General features: G+C 43.1%; 1 protein-coding gene across 3 annotated transcripts in view; it reads right to left on the reverse strand.

Moving 5' to 3' along the window:
* COL4A6 (collagen type IV alpha 6 chain) overlaps positions 1-18,376 on the reverse strand; it is a 320,391-nt gene that overhangs the window by 35,726 nt on the left and 266,289 nt on the right. For all 3 annotated transcript variants that reach the window (XM_061137217.1, XM_061137218.1, XM_061137216.1), the window contains exons 9-19: positions 15,422-15,484; positions 14,591-14,626; positions 14,362-14,403; positions 13,266-13,358; positions 11,933-11,986; positions 5,363-5,422; positions 4,269-4,313; positions 3,735-3,788; positions 2,451-2,520; positions 1,329-1,436; positions 116-256 (exon numbers count right to left, since the gene is read on the reverse strand). In XM_061137217.1, the coding sequence (XP_060993200.1) occupies positions 116-256; positions 1,329-1,436; positions 2,451-2,520; positions 3,735-3,788; positions 4,269-4,313; positions 5,363-5,422; positions 11,933-11,986; positions 13,266-13,358; positions 14,362-14,403; positions 14,591-14,626; positions 15,422-15,484 (766 nt within the window). The remainder of the gene's footprint in view (positions 1-115; positions 257-1,328; positions 1,437-2,450; positions 2,521-3,734; positions 3,789-4,268; positions 4,314-5,362; positions 5,423-11,932; positions 11,987-13,265; positions 13,359-14,361; positions 14,404-14,590; positions 14,627-15,421; positions 15,485-18,376) is intronic.

The raw sequence follows: 18,376 nt of genomic DNA on the forward strand, positions 1-18,376 counted from the left end.
ACACTCTGATTGCTGTGGTCCCTAACCTGTGAAATGCTCCCTCCCTCAAAAATCAGGGCTGTTCTACAGTCTGGATCACACACTGATCTCAAGACCAAAGGGAGAAACAACTTACCAGGTGGGCCTGATAGGCCTGGTAGGCCTGGCAAACCATCTCTGCCAGGGAGACCAGTTGCCCCCGTTGTGGTGCGGCCGGGGTTTCCTCGTTCCCCCTTCAGGCCTAGAGCTCCCTTGGGCCCCAGAGCACCGGGGCCACCTGGAAGGATAAGCCCACACAGAAATGTTAGTCACATCAGCCTCCTCTTCAAGGAGTCCAATTGGTGCCATATGTTAGACACTAACTCCAAGGAAGAGTTTGGGAAAGCATTTGCCTCTCTCCTGCAGCTAAGTTTAAAGGGTCCCTAGGAATCATCTAGCCTAACCTCCTGGGAGACAGAGGCCCAAAGATGTACAGAAACATGGTCAAGGGCCTAGAACTTCTCAGTGGCAAACCTGAGAGAGAAAACCGGGACTCCAGCCCCCCATTTCTACATTTTTTCCACCTTGGTGCTGGGATCAGCTGTACCTCCTCCAAGGGGCTTTTTTTTTTTTAAACTTTTATTTTTTGGCTGTGCCATGTGGCATGTGGGATCTTAGTTCCCCAACCAGGGATTGAACCGTGCCCCCTGCATTGGAAGCATGGAGTCTTAACCACTGGACTGCCAAGAAGTCCCACAAGGGGATGTTTTAAAAGCACAGGTATCCTTACAGAGGCCCATCTCTGAGGAATTTAGAAACTGCTGTTTTTAAAAGTAATGTCTGGCTTTATATTTGGGACATCAGTGCCTCCCAGACTCTGGTATGCCCTTTCTCTTTTTACTGCTAATAGAGTGACTTATGAGTGTGTGCCTCCAATGACTGTTTCAAGGGTGTCATCCACAGGATCCCAGGGCCATTTACTGCCTGGGTTAAGCACACAGTGAAGGTCTGGGTACAAATTTTCCTCTAGGCTTTTGTTCGCTTCTTCTGGCAAGCATCAGCTGCAATGGCACATCCACAGAAGAGTGACAGGGCTGCCGCAGTCTAACCCAGGCTTCCTCACTGATGGTCTAGGCCTCACTGATGGCCTGTCTATCTATGGTACATTATCGAGGCCAAAGGAATGCTGCTTACCCAGGCCTTGAGTACATTTGTCCTTGCACTCACAGTGGGGAGCTTACTGACTAGGTCTACCTTTCTTTTGACTTTGGTTAACTAAGTCCCCAGACCAGAGGTATAGCAGGGGATGCTGAGCACCAGAGTGGATATAGAGGACTAATCTGTGCAGGGGGTGGGTTGGTTTGTTTCACCTGGTAAAGCTGGTAATCCAGGGGTGCCAGGAGGGCCAGGTAGGCCCTGTATGCCTTCATCTCCTTTAAGGCCTGGGAGGCCTGGCATACCAGGGTCTCCAGGATAACCTGGCATTGCAAAGAAAAAAAAAGCAGTAAGCAAACCAAAGGAAGCCCACAAATGTCACAAAATGCCTCAAAAGAGTTGCAAGGAGATGTTCTCAGGTTGGAAGTGCCTTTCTTGCCCTTTACAGATCTCCCAGATGCTAATGTGCTCATGTGATGATGGGCCTATTTGAACTAAGGGTCTCCTAGTGTTCAGAACTGGACTGGTTAGGGCTTGCCTTCCATGGTAAGATCTGATAAGTACTAGGAAGGTTCTCACTAGTAATCTTCTGTCATGCCTCAAACCTCTACCATTTGGGTTAAGGTGTTGAGGTGTACCCTTCAAGCATACACAGGTTTCTTGGTTGTGGAACATAGGAAGCCACTGTCAACCACCAACACCTCAGCTTTAATGAGTTTACCAGACAGGGCATGGGCCTGAGAGGATGTAAGGAGAGGGATTAGTTAGGAGATCCGAGTGGACAGGTACTATAGCAGAAGCTTTTGGTTGAGCATCTGGATCTCTGGAGAAGCCAAAAGGAAGAACTGGACACATATAGTAACTACAACAATGAGAGGTAAAGAAAAACTTCCAAAGTGTCATACTACTGAGCATTGTTGACCACTTGTTCCCCTAGCCAAAGATATTTTCCCACTTCCTGTGAAATTGTCAGGCTCAAGCATGACATACATGCTATTCTGTGTGTCCCACTGCATCAGGCTGAAGTTACCCTAGCTGAGAGGATGTGAATCCTTTCCTAAGCATCACTAGGAGAACCATTTTTAGCTAATCGAGACCCAGGCCAATGCAAATCCCAGACTGGTGACCTAACACAAACATGGATTAATGGGGATTGGTTTGTTTGCCTAAAACACCGGAGTTCAATTCATTCCCCAAGTTCAGGATCCATGAATGGCCCTTGTGGATGTTGGATTTAGCAGCAATCCAATGACTGACACAGTATCCTTTAAATAATTACAGGGGATATAAAATTCAACTTTCTATTTTTTCCCACTCAACTCAATGAAAAGTTGCACCTGAGATCACAGCACCATCTGTATCGATGAAAATATCTGGACCTGGTAGGCCAATGCCACCTTTTTCACCCTGCAAAGATTAAACACATTAAACACAAATATTTCTGTGACCTCATCACCTAAGATCATGTTCCCTCAAAACCATTCCCCAAGACAATGAAAGATTCCTCTTTCTGTAACCCCTTATTTTGAGGGCCAATTTGTCCACAGGTTAATTTCAAAGTCCAATAAATTTAAGAGGAAGGTGACACAAGGCAGGCCAGAGGCCTGACACTCAACTGCAAATCTGTCGAGGACAAGGGGTCCTGATTTATGTTGCAACCTGACTCCAGGACAATCTGCTTTTGAACCTGGGAAACATATTGCAGGAAGAGACAAGATGGCTATATTCAAGAGGTGCTGAGGAGGGAACAGAGTTTTAACTTTCTTTCCCATGTTCGGCAGGCTTGAAACTCTGCTACTGTCACTGCCCTTGTTATTGGATGACATCAAGCTGAAGAAATTAAAAGAGTCCTACTTTTCTCAAAAGAGGGACTCAGGTACCAGAATTGGATAAAGTGGCATATCCAGGGTGGGGTGGCAGGAGCCACTTGCCCCAGGTTCAGGCAGTAAGGGGGGTGCATTGTCTGAAAGAATTTAAGAATGATAACAAAACCCCAAAGTTGCTCATTCTAAATGATATCAAGAATAGAATATTTCTCTTTGTACGGATGGATTCGCTCCCATACCGTGACCGCCACTTTTTCGTCTACCACTGATCAAGTCGTGTCTAAGGAATGGTCATCAACTTTGTGTGTTCAAAGTAGCTTGCATGCATTTGGGATAAAATGGGTGACATCTAAAATATCAAAACACTAAAAAATACCCTATCTCATTATGTAGGCATGTGCTATGATCTAAATGTTTGTGTCTCCTGAAAATTCATGTTGAAAACCGAATGCCCAAGGTGATAATATTAGGTGGTGAGGACTTTGGGAAGTGACGAGGTCATGAGGGCAGAACTCCCACCATTAGGAGCTAGCTTGTCCCTTCCACCTTGAGGACACTGTTACAAGTAGGCAGTTTGCAAGCCAGAAGAGGATCATCACCAGAACTCAACCATACTGGCACTCTGATGTCAGATTTCCAGCCTCCAGAACTATGAGGAATAAATTTCTCTTGTTTATAAGCCACCCAGTCTGTGATATTTTGTTATAGCTGCCCAAATGGACAAAATAGCATTTATACTAATTCCTTACCCTTCCATCTTCCCAAGCCTGGATTTTCACCTCCCACCAGCATTACCTTAATTCCTGGGAATCCATTAAGCCCAGGGAAACCTGAAGACCCCTTCCTGCCCTGTGAAAGAAACATAGTTACAACTAAATTGAGTGTCTAAGAGCATAAGAGAGGTTGGTTTTTGGATTAGTCCAGGACAAATGGCACAGGGATTTTGGCTGGCATTCCAGAACATGCATGGATTGTACCTGACTCTGGAAGCCATAAAATATTTCAGGAAGCAATTATGGTGCTAGGTAGCCAACTTGCATGTTAGTGGGTACAAAGACCACAAGGCTAGAGATGAATATAAGCTGGCTTGGCCCTGATATCATGTTAAAGATGTATGACTGCATTATGGCACCGAACTTACTGCACACTCATCTTCTTGGGTAAAAACAAAAGAAGTGAGTGGCTGAGATTCTATCAAGCAAACAGAGGCAGACAATTTGCATTATAAGCGGTGTTTCCCTTTGGATCGATGGTCATGTTAAATAAAGTAGGAGAGTCTTCTGGTCAGGATGTTATACACTGAGACTTTAATGATATTAGCCAAAATACCTGACTCCCTGGAAGGCCTTGGACTCCTTCTAAACCCATGGGACCCTGTAAAGAGAATAGAGGTACCTTAGAAAGATTAATAGCCCACAGTAGACAAAGCCACTAGACTTACATAACAAAGCTCTCCCACTGAGTTCAGGATTTAGCAGCCCCTAAAATCAGGTAAGAGAATGTTCCTAGACTTGGCTTAATGACTTCTTTCTATGCACTAATCCATCAGGCTGAATAGAGGCACAGAGAATTTTTTAAAGAGCTAAATAAATGGAAACATTTTAAGTAGTAGGTGGAATTTGGTGGAAGGGCTGGGTGGTATTATACTTAGTCTGCATTAGTTCCAAGTCATGAGATTTTTAAATAGATTGTGGGAGGGCCTCTTGTCTCTCACCCCAAATGCATTCTTTGTTGATGATTATATGTTTTCAAGACAAGGGAGAAGAGGAGAGTGGAGAAAGAAATGGCAGCCTAGTGGATGAACATTGCTGAATACTCAAGACTCTTAACAAGCTTCATGACCAAGCTAAAAACACAATGAATTAATTCTCTGAAATGTTGCTTCTTTAAGGTGAAGGTTGGCCAGTTGTTTACAAGCTGAGACCCAAGTGCCTGAAGCTAGAAATCAGAGAGGCTAACAGTTAGTTCTCCACTTGAAGTGAGATTATTATTGGAAACTATTGACTTCAAATTCACTATGTTCTAGAACTTCCCAGGCTGGTTTCTGTTCTATGAAAATTGTACTTGGGCCTCTCTCTTGCATTCCTGCAAACTGCCCCTCCCAGGATAGGATGGAAAACATTCACATCATTCACATCATTCTTTAGCCCAGAAGATAATTATATGTGAGGACAAAAAGAGAGTAAATGGGCTGAGGAGCCCCTGGTGTAGAAGGTACATCATTCCTTATTCAAGGGAACCACTAAGTCAAGGGAGTGGGGCAGAGAAGAGGAAGAGGACTTAGGGACCTGCCTGAGGGTTGAGAAAGAGAAATAAGAGAAGCTTAGGAGTACATCAGGTTATATAATAGAAAGATGCAAACAAGAAAGAAAATGGACCAGTTGACTTCATAGATCCAGGCAAGCAATATTCCACGTTCATACCCTAGGTCCTGGCAAACCAGGAATTCCCTTTTCTCCTTTTTCTCCAGCAATTCCAAATCCCTAAAGGAAAAAAGAAACCACAAGTTATAACATTGATTTCCTCATAGGTCTCCTGGCTCCATCCAAAGTGAAAGTGTTAGTCACGCAGTCATGTCTGACTCTCTGTGACCCCATGGACTGTAGCCTGCCAGGCTTCTCTGTCCATGGAATTCTCCAGGCCTAGCCTAGGATACTGGAGTGGGTTGCCATTTCCTCCTCCAGGGGATCTTCCCGACCCAGGGATTGAACCCAGGTCTCCTGCATTGACAGGTGGATTCCTTACCACTGAGCCACCTCGGAAGCTCATTTCTATCTAGGCATGGTCTAGAGCCTTGCAGGCCTTAGGAACACTCCCAGAGGGACTACAAGATGGTCACCAACCCCTCCTGCCCTGCTCACAGGAGGTGAGGGCATGCAGTCGTGAACATGACTTGAGGATCTTCTAGGGACAAGCAGAAATCCCAAAAGCAGAGTGAATGGGAGCACTTCCTCCCCTCTGGGTCTAGGGCAAGCATATGCCTGAGATATGGAAGAATTCATTGCTAAAGTGGATAAAGTATTTCACGACAAACGTAATTGAGTGACTTTGTTGTCAGTGTTTAAAATTGGACTTTCTGGAGCATAGATTTTGTAAAATAGCATTTAGGCCTATTAAGAGAGTAAAGAAGGCAGTGAAATCTTCTCACAAGGAAGCTTGTGAAAGACACTAAATGTTATGGCACACGTCCTGTTGTCCTCTTGATGTGATCTGGCTCAGCTGGTTGTAAAAAGCACTGCTCCAAACCCATTTGTAGAATAGTTTTTCCTTCTTCTTTTATACTAACAGCATTCCCATGGGTACAGTTGCTTGGATAGCCCTTAGCTTTCTAGGCCCAAGTTTGTTTTTTTTGTTTTTTTTTTAATGTGAGTTGTTTTTCTTGTCATTGTGGTTGTTGAGGTGAGGAGTGTATGTCTGTTAAGGATCCAATTCAAAGCAGGCTTTGGTTCCTACTTATCTTTTCTCTTTTCTACATCTACAGTTAGGAGTCAAATAGCTCAGCCCTCATGCTGAATAGAATTTCTATTTGAATGGCTTGTGGATCAAACTGAATGCAAACTTCTTTGAAATCTTAGTTCTGCAGCTCAAATTGGACACCAAGGCATGGTGCCCCCTGGTGGCATGTGTCTACTGGCGTCTGAAGTCAAACACTTCATGGAGCCTTCCCTGGCCTATGGAAGGAAGCTATGGCAGCCTGGAATTTTCCAGGCAAGAGTACTGGAGTGGGTTGCCATTTCCTTCTCCAGGGGATCTTCCCGACCCGGGGATAGAACCCAGGTGTCCCACATTGCAGGCAGATGCTTTACCCTCTGTACCACCAGGGAAGCCCATGGCAGCCCAAGCTGCCCCCACTCTTCAAGCACCAAAATGGGTTCTAGATGAAAGTCTATGAGCAAAAGGTCTATATCACATTCACTTCTGTCTCCTCCAAGGCATGTTACTGTAGGCTGAACACACACAAGGTGGTCCGATACATATTTGTTGAATTAAATAGAACAGTGACCCAGGGAACAAAAGTGTTCAAAAGGGTGAGGGGGAGAATGTCCAGGAACCATCTCACAGCCCCCACCTATCTTGTCCACAGTTGTAAAGACAAAAGGTCCTTGTCCTTCTTCAGAAAGCAGAAGGAGCCTCTGGACTCTTGCTTTCTCAGAGAGAGGGTCTGAGAGCTTGAGCTACAATGTGAACAAAAATAAATACACACAATGTTTAAAAAGGAAAAAAAAATTATAAAGCAATTTGTGTGTGTGGGTTAAAGCCAATAAAACATAGATGACTTGGCAAGATATTGGGTTGTAGACTCAGCTTGTCTCCCAGCACATGGAAGCCCCATACAAGGCCCTGCTGAACAAGCTGTTCGAGCAAGATGTCCTGGGCCCCGGCCCTGTCCCAGTCAGTGCTCGTCATGACCTGACTTGCACCCACTGCTCCCTTACCTCTTCTCAGCCACGGCCAAGAACGCCTCATTAGAGAACTAGCTTAGCTGTTTACAGGTCTGCTCTCTAGGGCCTTGGTCTCCTGGTATTTTTGGTTCAAGGACATTAGTGGCTTTGTAAAAACTCAACTTCAATCACATGGCCAGGAGTTGAGGGGGGTTGGCAGGATGAGGAGCGTGGTATGAGAAAAAGGCGAGCTGCAAACACTAGGCTGCAACCAGGGGGTGTCAGGCCCCACTGTGGAGTGAAAGACACTGGCTCTGGGTCCTCAGAGACCTGCTGGCCCAAGAGGCAGGCTGCCAGGGTGGTCACCCTCTGCCTGGGCTCCTCTCCCAGCCCCCATAAGGGCCATGGAGAAGGGCGAGGCCCATCTGCACAACCAGGGCAGGAAGGCAGGAGGGAGGCTGAAGTCTGAAAAGGGGCTAAGGCCACAGGGGAAGGGCAGGGAGTGATCATATTTAGGGGTCATTTTTGGGAGGCTAAACCACAGGAATCTGTTCAGCTTGGCACTGCAGGAGGACTTGAGATGTGAAACTTGAGAGGTTAGACAAGTCAGTCTTCCTCAGCTCTGATCCTGTCACACTGCTGCTACTGCCCCCTCGGGGCACCAGAGCCTGGGGCCTAGCTTAAGTCTGTCAAGTTGGGGCTGCACCTCTGAAAGACCTACCTGAAATGCCTGGAAAGCCTGGGGCTCCACTGAAGGAGAACTCCCACCTGCCCAGTAGTTGCCTCAGCTCCACCCAACAATCACCTCAGGATGGACCATTTTGTTTTCTTCTCTCTCTCCCCCGTCTGCCATGTTGCCTTACCCTGTGTTTGCTGGCACCTTGGAGGGCACAGAAGTAAATGACTGAGAGTCTCCACAGGAGCACCTGTGGCCTACATGTGAGTTTGTTGCTGGGACAGTGTGGTGAAATGTGTGAAGCTGGGGCTGAGCCACAAAAGCAGAGATGCTGGGTCACTGCAGAAAGGGCAAGGGAAAGAAGGGGAGGCCTAAACCAGTCAGGTTGGCCACTTGTCGCTCCTGCAAAGATCTGGGCTAGAATGGAAAGAAAACAAACGGTTGAAGGGAACATTTTGGATTCTCTAGAGATTTCTACCCTCAGTGCTGTCTTGTTTCTCAATGAGTGTGGATAACTGAAAGCTGATGTGAGGGTTCTGGCTTTGAGAAGTGCGTTCCTTTCGAAAAGTTCAGAGTATCTGAAACATGTTACCACCTTTCTTCTTACAACTTTTTTGACAGAAGGCAAGAAGGTACCTATGAATGTCCCTACTAAGCAGATAGAGATATTAGGAGCAAAGGAGTTACAGGATTTGGCCAGGGTTGCACGTGAAATCCATGCCAAAGTGGGCTGAGAACTCTGGCTTCTTGATTCCCACTCTCTGAAAATAACACTGTACCATATAAAGAAAGGTATTTTTCCAGCTTGGATGTCTTTACAGTCAACTGGGGTTTCTATTTGTCAGATCACACTGTGAAACACTGAAAATGCTGAGCTTAAAAAGGCATTGCAATTTATCACTGTTCATTGCTGTCAGTCTGTCTTTCTTTTACAGGGCAAAAGGGAATGGGGTGAACTTGCAGAAGGGGAATTCCTCTGAGGTACAACAGGGAAGGGGATAGGAAGGAGGGAGCCAGTGAATGGCAGAGCAGCAGAGATCACACAATCCACCACCACCATGACAAGAACCAGCTGAACTGTAGGGGGCAGTGTGGTATGAGGAAAAAGCCTGGAACTGGCTAGTATTCAAGAGAACTGAATTTCAGTCTCTGTTCTGCTAATAACTTGCTGTATAACTCTGGACAAGACTCTTTACCTCTTCAGGCCATGGTTTCCTCATCAGTACAGGGATATAAGCTCCGTCCATCTTGCTTACATCACAGAGATGATGTGTGTGACTAGAATCTATGTGAAATGCTCACAAAGTAAAGGTCCCCCAACCCACTTGCAAAGTACTCTATATCTGTGTGGTCCAATAAAAAGATAATGTGAGCTACTATGTTATTTTCAATTGTTTAGTAGTTTCATTAAAAAGTAAAACAAATAGGTGACATTAATTTAACAACGTTTTATTTAATCAAATATGTCATAAATATTGGGCTTCCCAGGTGGCGCTAGTGGTAAAGAAACCACCTGCCGATGCAGGAGATGTAAGAGATGCAGGTTCCATCCCTGGCTCGGGAAGACCCCCTGGAGGAGAGCACGGCAACCCACTCCAGTATTCTTGCCTGGAGAATCCCACAGACAGAGGAGCCAGGTGGGCTCCGGTCCACAGGGTCCTAAAGAGTCGGACATGACTAAAGCAACTCAGCACCGCATAGCACACACATCATAAATATTGTTTCAACACTGAAGTAAAAATTGTTTAAAAAATGAGATATTCTCTCTTATTTTCTTCACACCTAGGTTTGGAAATCTGTTGTGTGTTTTATACTTACAGCACAACTTGTTTCAAACTAGCCACGTTTCAAGGGACTGGTAGGCGTTTGTGGCTGGTGGTTATTATATTGGACAACACAGCTTTATACCTTGCAAAGAAACCTGACGTACTTCATGAGTTGGTCTCAAAACAGGAGAGATGACCATTGCCATGTGACATATATACAGAAAGGTTCAGAGACTTAAAGTCCCAGACCTGGGGTTGGGGCTGAAGTCTAGGTATCCTGTCTCCAACATCAGGATTCTTTCCCTTTCTGATTCATTAGATTCTGAGTTGATTAAAATCAAAGCCATAGAACAGATGGTTCTCTGTGCTGCTGTGTCTCTATGGAGTAGTAGCCATCATCATGAAAGCCACCTGTGCCACTGGCTCTACTGGCTGGGTTTTCTGGCCACCAGGAGAGACCCCAAGTGTTTCAAAGAACTGCAGGGAAGCACTGGAGTCCTCTGTTCTCACTTTTCCAGCCAGCCGGGACAGGCCTAGTCATCTTTGATTTATCCATTTCCCTCCCAACCCCGACACCCAATCCATGGAAATTTCATCAGCTCCTTCAGAACTCATCGTGTGGTTTAATAGATATATCAAGCAAATGTAGTGTGTTGGCCTTGTTTCGATTCTGATTCTGAACAAGGTAATTATTTAAAAATATATTTATGAGACAATCATGAATACGAATTCTGATAATGAATGTTAAGTCATTACTGATAATTAATTAGTGATGATGAAATCATCATGATGTCTTTAAATAAAGTCCTTATCTCTTAGAAATACTGAGGTGTTTGCAGTAAAGTGCTATGTCTGTTACTGGCTTCAGATTGGCCATGAGTTGCTAATTATTGAAGCCAGGTGATGGGGACACAGGGGGATCATTATGCCATTCTCTTCACTTTGTATATGTTTGAAATGTTCTAGAACAAGAAATTTCAACTTTTTACATTTTGAATTCATGTACTTCTTTCCATTTTCCATTTTAGTCCAAGACATCACCATTTCTCACCTGCACTGTCACAGTAGCCTCTGTTTGCTGACCCCCGCTCCTTGCCCCCATCTTCCATTACCCCCCTCCACTTCCCACTACCACAAAGAGAGATCTTCTTAAAATTACAAGTCAGAGCCTTCCAATGGCCTCCCATTACATTTAACATAAAAGCCACATTTGACCTACAAAAGTCTCCATGACCTGGCTCCTGCCTCTTTTTCTGGTTATTGGCCTTGCTCACTCTTCTCCACCCACCTACTTCTTGCTGTTCCTCAGGGTCTTGGCACTGTGGTTCTCTTGGCCAGAAACACTCTTCCAAAACTTCCACATGACTTACTCCCTTATAATAAGCACCTCCTCAGACAGGCCCTTCTTGACCACTCTGTCCGAAGTAACCAATTCCATTCCCCATCCACACTCCATCACTTTGACCCCTTTTTATCATCTATGTATCACTTACCACGATAGGAACTTGTTCTCCATTCATTTGTTTACCTGTTAATTCTCTCCCCTCCCTTACCCCTCTGCCCTTTGAATATACTTTCCTCAAGGTCAGGGACTCGTACCTATCTGATTGTTATTTACTGTTTGAGCTTCAGAGTCCAGCAGAAGGCCTGGCATATAGGGGCCCTCAAAAAGTATTTGTTGGGTAAAAAAATCTAAGATACAAGGGCATTTAGGAAAGTGAAAAAAGGATCACTAACATTACCATTTACTGAACAATTGATAAGTGCCAGGCATTTATTAAGTCCTTTTCATGCATATTATCTCCTTTAATCCTCGTAACCACCCCATTATTGTCCCCCCTTTTTTGGTAGGTTAGGAAACTGAGGCTTAGAAAAGTTAAGAAACTTGTCACATAGCCAGAAACTGGTGAAATCAGAAGTCAAGCCTATAGGTCTGTTTCAACTCTAGGGCTTGAGATAATATCCTCTAAGCTATATAGTCATATGAAGAACCTAATGTCCCCATGGATTTGAAAAACAAGAACATGTCCTTAAATGCCTTCTAACAATGAAGACGGTTAAATTCTCTACAATAACCATAGGAGGAAAGTATTTCTGTTTGCTTTTTATTAGTATAGCTGTTGTCCAATCAGATCCTCAAATACATGTTGACCAAATAGGGAGACTTACCGGCAGACCAGGTGGACCACTTATTCCTGGGAAGCCCTGAGGCCCTGGTTCACCCTGGAAAATCAACCAAAGCTCAGTGAGTAGCAGCAGGCAGCAGTGAACATAAAGGAGATTACTTGGATGGGCAGTGGGGAACCATAGGGATGTTTGGGGATGCCAGATGCTGATGCAGATTGCCCAGGCTCCACAACTAGTAACTACACCAGGATGTCTAAATTTAGGGAGCCTTTTGTGGTGTGGAAAGGACCAAAGTCCATGGCAGGGGAAAAAAAACTATCCAAAACAGAATCTCAAATGCCCAGGTTAATTGGGAGGCAGAAAAGATGATCATCTGTTTTCTTTCCAGTGGAAGAAGCTGTTAAGTGCGATTTTCTCTAGCAAATTACTGGCTGCAAAGACATCAGTGGTTTTGGGAAAAGAGCAATGATTACAGTTTGGAAAGTGCTGCATAATACTCTAATCTGTCTTTCCTTGATATGCTAATTTACCGATTAATACCCTGAAGGGGCTCCTTAAGGTTTGGGAATAGTTAGGAAGGCAGGGAATTTTTCATATGCTCCCAAACTGTTCCCAAAACAATGATTACTTCCTGTAAACCTGGAGAATGCCTGGAGCTGTTGCTTCCACAAAGAAATGGGACTAAACACTTCCCTTGACCACAGGTACAGGATCGATCACAAAACTAAAGGGATCCCCAGGAAGGAGTGGAATGCAGGTTACTAAAAGATATCTGCACAGATTAATAGGAAACAGCCATCCAAATACAACCAGGTCTACACTCATATCAAAATACAGATTATAAAATATCTCACTTAAACAGGTTCAGCCTTGGTAGTTCAGATCAGGTGAAGTAGGGCATCTACTGCCACTTGACAGTAGGGTGACAGGGTGACCCTGTATGCAGGGTCAAGTTATGAGGGAAAATAGCTTCTTTAAGAGAATAACTCAAGAGCAACCATTATACCCTATTGTTCTGTTATAGGACTTTGGGGACAACGTAAGTATTGAGAGAGTTGGTAGTTAGGAGGAAAAAAACTCAACTATTTATTGTTTGTTTTAAGTTATTTAGCATCTTGATAACTGAATCTACAAAACTGAAACACAGAGAATAGCACCTGAATGATTATTCAGAAACCCAGGCACACTCATAACCATATACCAGAAAACAGACTCTATAAAATTTTCACAAGGGACAGAAAAGAAGGTTTTATCTTCACTTTCAAACAAAAATCCATTACCCAGAACCTTCTATCTTAGTATAGTCTGGTTATTAGAGTTGAACTCTAGTATTAATAGGGAAAGACTTATTAACTTGTTCTTAAATGTTCACTACCTTGGATCCTTTCTTCCCTTTGGGAAATCCCATGAATTCCAGTTCTCCAGTAGATGGTGGGGGTCCTGCAGGACCAGGCAGGCCAACATCTCCCTGTAAGATCAAACGAAACATTAAACAAAGCAGACACCACACAGACCATTTCTCGAGAGGGTAGGTTTGTCCTCCAGATATAATTCACAGATAAACTGTCCATGACTTTAGCCTCTTCACCCTCACCCTTGCAGCAATGAGGAACCAAAACTACCAGTCCCAAGAGGTGAAAAGAATTATAAGCCTGACCAAATGCATTCTGTACCAGCACTGCAGAGGGAGGAAGTGAGATGGATGAAAGGAAACAGCAGGTTCATGGTTTCCATGGTCATGCATGAAAGGGTGTTTAGAAGTAAGCCAAAAAGGGGTTTGAGCAAAGAGAATGGCAACCTCTTGGCAACAGTGATCAGACTCTAATTGGTCCAATCTTTGCCAAGAGCACAAGCAGAGGCAGTAAAGTCTGTGTTGGAACACTGAAGACTGGAATTGCTCCTTGAAGACAGTGGCAGCCAACAAGCTACAAGAGGCAGCCACCAAGGAAGGGGAGGGCAAGCTCCCAGTCTCCCTTGAGGCTCCTAAATGACTTTACAGTTTCTATAGAGGGAAATATTAGTAGGAGAATGAGGGAAGGAAAATAAAAGGGAATGATGAGCGAAGGTTAAGAAGGAGAGAGGGGGGAGATGGAGGGGGAGAAGGAGGAAGGATGGAGAGAAGAGAAGCAGACAAAAGGAAAGAGAAAACAACACAATATAATACAAATCAGTAGGGAAATACCCAGGTGGAAGGAAGATAAAATATATTTCAAGAGAGTACATTCATCAGACATGTACACTTCACAGTAGGAAGCAGGAAGACTATAATATTTTGAAGGAAAAAGACCACAAGAGCCTATGTGTACACATGCAACCCTCAAGGAAACCCACCAGAGGACTCATGAGGGATGGGAAATGTTCACTTTCCAAGGCAAAGATCCAAAGCCCCCAACACAAGCAGGCACACGTGTGCAACTAGAGACACTTCTTGAAGCACATGGAAAGCAGTGTATGTTCCAAAATCTATTTACCTTGACTCCTTTCTCTCCTTGGAAACCTAACCCCATATTCCCCTGGGGCACAGGGATGCAGGGAACAAAAAACAAAATCAATTACTAAATAAGCTCCAGGAATTTAAATTGGAATGCAGTCTTTTTTTTTTTTAAAACAGAGTATGTTTAACAAGACAAGAAATATCTCTGGGGAAACTAGCGTACTTAGTGGTAGGAGGTCAAGTGACCCAAGACAAAGTATACTTACATCAGGACCAGGGAAACCAGGGGGGCCAGGAGGACCCTGGATTACAAGAGAAAAGAAAGAGTTAGCTCTTGTTAGTTTCAGCCCCAAAGAACCTAGGCATGTTGAGAGTCACTGAGGATAAGTCCCCTACCAGCGTGGTGTGGCCCTGCTTTGGTGTAGCAGATTCTAGCTCCTTCTCCACAGAGTTCCTTTTTTTTAAAACATCTCCTTTGAAATTTCCCCAATTGACCTGATAACAGTCATGCTAAGGTAATGAAGACTTCATGTGTCATTCTTCCCATTAGGTAGGCCCGACAATTTTAAATGATGAGTTTTGGTGGAAGTAATTCAAACTAATCAGGGGTGGGTTTTCACATACTGGAGAGAGGCTTTCTGGGTACCACACAGATAACTGGCTATGTTCTTCCTAGAATCAGTGATGGAAAATAGGTAGGTGGGAAGAGCTCTCCAAGGTGAAGTGCTGAGAAAGATTTTGAAGTTGCTTCTGTGCTCAGGGTGGGTGATGGTGCTGGTGGTATGATTAATTAGCAATGTCTATCATGGATGAGGGGAATGGAAGGTCACAATAGATGTGCTGGGTATTAGCCACCCTTGGGATATACTTTAGGTTGAGCTAGACTAGGAGGCTTTGGAGGCCCAGAGTAGATGGTCAGAGATTCTGATAAATAAAGGTTACAAATAGCTCCTTATAAGAACATGCTTCACTTAAACCTCCAAGAATGGAAACTGCCTTTCTCCACTAGGAAGGCCTACATTTACATAGGCTTTTAATCCAGGGGAAAGCATTCATGCAAATGCTATGATCACATGGTAGATTTAGGCCAGTCTTACTTGCAATCCTGGTGGTCCTATGGGTCCTACAGCTCCTGGAGATCCAGCTGTCCCTTGTGGGCCCTAGAGAGGAAAGTTTTTACCAAAGTCAAAGAAGTAAGACAGTTTCTCAGGAAAAATATACCCATAAGAATCACACAAGAATGTTCATAGCAGCTTTATTTAGAATACTTAAAAAGTGGAAATGTCAGATGAATGGATAAAGAAGTTGTGGCATATTAATATCATGGAATATTACTCAGCCATAAAAATGAGATAATGCCATTTGCAGCAACATGGATGGACCTAGAGATTATCGTACTAAGTGAAGTAAGTCAGACAGAGGAAGACAAATATCATATGATATCACTTATATGTGGAATCTAAAACACAATGCAAATCAACACATCTATGAAACAAAAACAGACTTACAGATATAGAAAACAAACTTGTGGTTGCCAAGGAGGAGGGGGTAGGGGAGGGATGGACTGGGAGTTTGGGATTAGGAGATGCAGAATGTTATATACAGGATGGATAAACAACCAGGTCCTACTGTATAGCATTGGGAACTATATTCAACATCCTGTGACGAACCATAATGGAAAAGAAATATGAAATAAGAATGTGTATGTGAAAAAAAAAAAAGAATGTGTATGTGTGTGTGTGTATATATATATATATCTGAGTCACTTTGCTATACAGTAGAAATTAACACATCATAAATCAACTATACTTCAATAAAATTTTTTAAAAATTGGAAATGTCCCAGGTGTCCAGTGATAGAATAACTGATTTAAAAAACCCAATACATCTATATAGTGGAATAAGTACTGAACAATAGAAAGTAACAAATTATTGATATATTAAACAAAGAGAATGAATCTCAAAAGTTCTGTTCTAAGTTAAAGAAGCCAGACCCCAAAAGCTACATATATATTATTCCCTTTGTATGAAGTTCTAGAATAGGAAAACCTTATCTATGATAGAAAAAAAATCAGAACAGTGATTGCCTTTGATGTGGGTTGACTGGGAAGGAGCAGGAGAGAACTTTCTCTTTTTTTTTCAAGATTTTTTTGACATTTTTAAAGTCTTTATTGAATTTGTTCCAACATTGCTTCTGTTTTACGTTTTGGTTTTTTGGCCATGGGGTATGTGGGATCTTAGCTCCTCGACCAGGGATTAAACCCACACCCCCTGCATTGCAGGGTGGAGTTTCTGAGGTGATGGGAATGGTCTACACCTTAGGAGGGGTTGAATTACACGGAAATGTTTATTTGTCAGAATGCAGCAAATGCACATTTAAGATTTGTGTATTTCATTATATGTAAATTTTACAGGAAAGGAAAAACTGTAAACAAATTTTGAAGTCTAGCTAATGATAGCCATGCTGTAGCATGTAGGGGTAGGAGTATTATTGTATGCAGTTAACTTTGAAATGCAGCAAAACTAAGATGGATTGATGGATGGAAGTGTGATAAAGCAGGTAAAGTACTTATGGTACAGCTATTCACTGAAAACTTGGTTTAACTTTGCTCTCTATTTGAAAACTTTCATATTAAAGTTATGAAAAAGCCAAAAACTTAAAAAAGAAAAAAAAAACAGTTATATCACTATCAGATAAAGTGGACTTCGAGACAAAGAATATTACTAGGGATAAAGAGGGGGTGTTTTGTAACAGTAATATAGTTCAATTCATCAAGAAGATGTAACAATCTTTGATGTGCATACACTTAATAGCCGAGCTTCAAAACACACAAAGCAAAGACTGATGGAACTGTAAGGAGAAATAGATAAGTTCACGATTCTAGATGGATATTTGAACATCCCTCCTTCAGTAATTAATAGAACAACTGAACAAAAAAGTGAGGAAAAAGAAGATCCAAATCACATTATTAACTACTTTGACCTAATGCATATTTTTTAGATCACTATACCCTCAACCAGCTCAATACATACTCTTTTCAAGTACATATGGTACATTCACTAAGATAGTTCCATAAGTGGGGCCATAAAATAAACCTCAACAAATTTAAAGCATGGAACTATCCAGAGGGTACTCTCTAACTGCAATAAAATCAGACTAGAAACCAATAACATAAAGATATCTGGAAAGTCACCAAATATTTGGAAATTAACCATCATCAATCCCCATGGGTCAAAAAAAAAATCAGAAGGAAAACTAGAAAATATTTTGAACTATATGATGACAATATTAAAAGTGAGAGAATGAAATCTGAAGAGAAAGATGGTATGGGGAAAGATGGTATGCTCCCTAGTTTTAATGATAAGTTATAAGTTTAATGATAAGTGATAAGGTGATTGTGCTTAGGTGAAGGATGGAGAAATTAAGTGAAATCAAGACTTAGGAGGGAGAGAGAGTAGGGGTTCACAGGTTCCCTAGAAATATATGAGAGTAGAACATTGCTCTGACAATAACTAATAACCCGTGGTCTCCTTACTGACCACAAATCTCTTATCCAGCCATGAACCCTCCCTCCCTAAAGCTAAGCAGTTTATTTAACATGTCTGGATATGCAGACAAAAACTGTATCTTTGAGGGCAGGGATATGCATCTCCAGGAGAAGTTATGGAGCAAATACACTGGATGTTCTTCCACAAATGTGGTTAACCCATGATCTAAGCCAATGCCGTTCCACTTTAGGAGACCTCTGTGCTCTTGGTCCTCATTCATCTCTGTTTACAAGTGTGCCTGCACAGATCTTGCTTATTGCCCACCTTTTCTCACATACTCTCTCTGCTTAGAAAGCTTCCTCCCATTGCCAGCCAGCCTAAATATCACTCACCTTTCTTAGAGGCTATCTTCTCTTAGTGATGTAGCCTTAGGTGGACAGCATCCCTTTCTTTGACGCTGTTGTGGAATTTTTACTCCACACTCCTACTAGTTTTTCACATCCTGGGGGTGGGAGGTGGCTCTGTGTGTGTGTGTGTGTGTGTGTGTGTGTGTGTGTGTGTGTG

This window comes from Dama dama, chromosome X (assembly GCF_033118175.1).
Source record: "Dama dama isolate Ldn47 chromosome X, ASM3311817v1, whole genome shotgun sequence".
Classification (NCBI taxonomy): domain Eukaryota; kingdom Metazoa; phylum Chordata; class Mammalia; order Artiodactyla; family Cervidae; genus Dama; species Dama dama.